Consider the following 4,426-nt stretch of genomic DNA (forward strand, 5'->3'; position numbering starts at 1 on the left):
TAATAACAACAATAATAATAATAATAATCAGTTTTCATCATCCGTCACTGTCACTGTAGATTTTCTTTCTTTAGTAGTCGTGGAGTTTTCACGGCGCCCTGCATCCGTCCACCTGGTTACATTCAGTCATGTGGTGCAGCAGAGGACAGGAAGTCCTGTGGGGACGTTGTAACCAGAAACTGTGGCAGCAAAACAACATTAAAATGTGCATCCTGCATCAGACACGTCCACACGTGTGTCCACGCGTCCACACGTCCACATGTCCACACGTCCACATGTCCACACGTCCACATGTCCACATGTCCACACGTCCGTCACTTTGTGGCTCCACAGCACAGAAACGTGTCGTCTGCATAGAAACACACATACACAAACACATACGCTGCTCGTGGTCCCACAAACACACCTCAGGTTCAAAGACCTGAGAGCGTCTCTGTGGATCTGAAACCAGCGTGACCAAGAACCAGGTCACTATGTCAGCCTGACCCCGTGGCATCATGGGTAATAATCTGGCGTGTTGATTCCTCACTTCCTGTTTCAGTGCCAGGCGTCTCACCTCACCTGACCCACATGATCTGTTCCAGACCTGGAGTGTACTTGAACGCATCACCACATACTGACAACTGCAGGAAATCACAGATATTCAAATAAACTGATGATTTTAATTAATTATAATAGTTTAAAACTGAATTAATCCTTTTTTTATTCATTGTATATTTATTAGAGCGTTTATCTCTGCAGGTCTTTAATATGGATAATTCAGTAATAACACAGCTTTGTTAAATACTCGACTCTACACTTATTCCTGTATGACAGAACATCACTATGGATATCAGTTTTAAATTTGTGAGTAGTAATAATAGTTGGGATGGTCTGAATCCTGACCTGAGGACATGTTCCTGCCGTGGTTGGAGTCAGTGCAGATCACAGAGCAGCTCTGTGGTTTAAAGTGGAGTCACCATCACGATCGGCCTCAGCAGCCTCGTTGCTGCCTGAACTTGTCGTGCTTGGTGGGATTTAGATTTTCTACGCATCACAAAACATCTTCATGTGTCCGCGTGCCGTACGTTAAAGTCCAGCAGCTACAGACCGTTCACGTCAGGACCAGGTTCATGATCAGCTCAATGTTGTTTTTGTATCCAGGTCACATTGTTGATTTCAAGGAAAAGTGATCAGTCAGTCAACCTTAGAAAGATTTGAAATATGAAACTTCAAAGTTCCTCAGTCGTGACTTAAAGAACTTTTTGTGCTTTCAAACGTCCTCATCAAGAGCCGGACTGTCTTAGCTGTGTGTGTTTTAAAGCAGACATGTTGTTGCTGTTTCTGAACAGCGACATGGTTACATTCAGTCATGTGGTGCAGCAGAGGACAGGAAGTCCTGTGGGGACGTTGTAACCAGAAACTGTGGCAGCCAGCATGGCAGCTCAGCACCGCCCGTCTTCACACAAACCAGACAACAAAATGTCCGACACGTGGACACGTCGCTGTCTTTGTGGCCTCTGACAGCACAGACGGTCTGCAGAGACACATGAAGCCGCAGAGGTCACAGAGACACATGAAGCCGCAGAGGTCACAGAGGTCACAGAGAGACACATGAAGCCGCAGAGGTCACAGAGAGACACATGAAGCCGCAGAGGTCACAGAGACACATGAAGCCGCAGAGGTCACAGAGACACATGAAGCCGCAGAGGTCACAGAGAGACACATGAAGCCGCAGAGGTCACAGAGACACGCTGATGATTTTATAAAGTATAAAACCGTCCTCCACACGTGAAGCTTAGCACAGCGTACGTCCTGCTTCAGAAAGTCCACGTGACAGCAACCCTGAAGAGAACCGGGTCGAGAACCAGAGCCCGGATTGTCCTGATCCAAACTCTTTAAGTTTCTGAAGCATTCATTTAATCTCCACGTATTATCTCAGATATGAACGGACCATGCACAGTCGTGCTCACAAACATGCTCCATCACAGCTTGCAGTCGTGGATGAAGCTCATTCTTCTGTAAATTGTGGCTTGTCATGAACTGCAGGCTGCAGATCTAACCACAGCGGCTCAGACCAAGCTTCTGCTTCTTCTGCTGGAGGCTCTGCAGGGTCGACTGGGCCTTGTGTTTTTCAGTTTGACCTAAACGTCCTGAAGATCCACCTCAGATTCTTGATGATAAACGCTCCATCGGACCTCGATCCATGAATAAAGAAAGATTTTCATCATGATGCCTGCTTCATGTGTTTCGGTTTGTAAACTCACGACACTGTGTGTGAACGAACGTGTCGACGTATCAGGAGGATGCTGAAACTTATTTTAAACTTTCAGATGAATCGAACTCAAATGTTCTCGATGCTTTGATCAAAAAACACACACACACACACACACACACACACACACACACACACACACACACACACAGACCTGGGATCAGCTCCGTCAGGTCTCGAAACTTTCACTGAATGACTCATTTCAGGAACAACGCCAACAGGAAGCAGCTCCACCGATTAATAATGAAGCAGCCTGAGAGAATGAGGAAGCAGGACTGTTGACCAACTAACTGCCGAACACACACACCTGCACACACACCTGCACACACACCTGCACACACACAGACACAGAGTGTGTGTGTGTGTGTGTGCAGCTCAAAGGTAATGAGGCCTGATAAAAACATTAAACAAACCTTCCTACATGTGTGAGGCACCTGTCGAGTTTCTCAGGTGCTTCTTCCTCTGAAACTGACAGTTTGGAGGAAACAGGAAGCAGGACAGACAACCAGCGAGGTCAGACACGAATAACTGCGAGGTCTGTTGTCGAGGCGACGCGGCGTCTGATTTTATTTGTGTAAACGTTTCGTTTACTTTAATTATAAAGACACTTCCTGTCCTCCAGACCCTAAAACGGACCCAGCCACCCGACACCATGAAGCACACTGAGCTCGTATCAGTGAATGTAGTGAAGTACAAGTACCTCAGGTCTGGACTAAACTACAGTACCTGAGTAAAAGTACTTAATGACACGCTGTCACTGCTGGGTCATAACATGATGTAACATAGTGTAACATCACACAGGCTCAGGGAGGAACTAAAGAAAAGCTCCATCACTGGAACTTTACTCTCCGTCCCTGACGTCCTTCAGACGATCTGAAGCTTGAAGATCTGCAGAGTGGACCAGGACCAGGACCAGGACCAGGACCAGGACCAGGATCCTGACGACACCAACGAGGAACACCTGGGCTCACGTCATGTTTGTTATTTCACTCAGTCACATGCAAACCAGTTTGAACTCTGATATAATACGATTCTGTGTCTCTGTTAAAATGATCATTAATACTAATTATCACTGATATCACAGACTGTGTATGTACGCGATCACAGAATCAGCTCACTGTGTCCTCGGCCTCTTTCATTGGGTCACTACACATGTGACCAGCTGAGGAAGCCCCGCCCTCTGCGGCCTCACCTGCAGGACAGGTGAAGCATGAGGAGCTGCTTCATGCTGCTACACACTGTGTACTGCACTCACTACCTCAGGTACTACAGGTATTAATACACACTGTGTACTGCACTCACTACCTCAGGTACTACAGGTATTAATACACACTGTGATGGACCTATCATCATTTATGTGTTATTATATTTGAAGTAAAGTATGTTTAAACTGAAGTCCAGTACTTTAGTAAAGTACTCAGTTACTCTGGTTTAGATTACAGAGTGCTGACAGTTCAGTTTCCTGGTCTCAGGCTGGTCTCAGTCTGATTTGCATGTTTCACACGGAGCTCGTTTGCATGGCTCAAAGTGACAAACACTCGTTTGTCCAGGAATGCAGAGGACGGTTACAACACGTATGTTCAGAGAGCGTGTGGCAGACACTGACCTCAAACCTCAAACTGTCACTGCAGCTTCTCTGCACAGTTCTCATGTCACATGTTTTATTCTTATTTAATACTTTCTAGAATTTTAGAAACTACATACTGAGCGTGTCCTCACTGTATGTCACTGACAGATGAACACTCACGCTGTACTCCTGATCCACAGTCCCTGGGTCCACGGTCCTCAGGCTGGACAGCAGAGACGGCAGCAGCTCCATGTCAGAGGATCCAACACCTGATCCAACACCTGATCCAACACCTGATCCAACACCTGAGCCGGCACCAGAGGACCGACAGAGTCAGAGCTGCAGACCGATACAGAACCAAAACAGACTGATACTGACTGATACAGACCTACAGACCAAAACTGAAAATAAAAGAAACCTCCCCCTTTCTCTGTCTCTCTCTCTGTCTCTCTCTCTGTCTCTCTCTCTCTCTGCCTGTCTCTCTCTCTGTCTCTCTCTCTGTCTCTCTCTCTCTCTGTCTCTCTCTCTCTCTCTCTCTCTCTCTCTCTCTCTCTCTCTCTCTCTCTCTCTCTCTCTCTCTCTCTCTCTCTCTCTGTCTCTCTCTC

The 4,426-nt window shown here is 46.7% G+C and overlaps 2 protein-coding genes across 4 annotated transcripts in view; one reads left to right on the plus strand and one right to left on the minus strand.

The window, feature by feature from the left end:
- ptpn18 (protein tyrosine phosphatase non-receptor type 18) overlaps positions 1-4,280 on the minus strand; it is a 17,887-nt gene extending 13,607 nt beyond the window's left edge. For 2 of the 3 annotated variants that reach the window (XR_003461783.1, XM_027275561.1), the window contains exon 1: positions 4,002-4,279. Coding sequence is in view for 2 of the 3 variants with exons in the window: in XM_027275561.1 (XP_027131362.1) it covers positions 4,002-4,073 (72 nt within the window). In the remaining variant the exon portion in view is untranslated. Of the gene's footprint in view, positions 1-4,001 lie in introns of all 3 variants that reach the window. The other variant, XM_027275562.1, reaches the window with a different exon arrangement.
- The window catches only part of gripap1 (GRIP1 associated protein 1), a 34,480-nt gene continuing 34,125 nt past the window's right edge, over positions 4,072-4,426 (plus strand). Inside the window, 1 exon segment of the mRNA XM_027275546.1 lies at positions 4,072-4,134. Coding sequence (XP_027131347.1) covers positions 4,072-4,134 — 63 coding nt within the window.

This window comes from Larimichthys crocea, unplaced genomic scaffold (assembly GCF_000972845.2).
Source record: "Larimichthys crocea isolate SSNF unplaced genomic scaffold, L_crocea_2.0 scaffold148, whole genome shotgun sequence".
Lineage (NCBI taxonomy): Eukaryota > Metazoa > Chordata > Actinopteri > Sciaenidae > Larimichthys > Larimichthys crocea.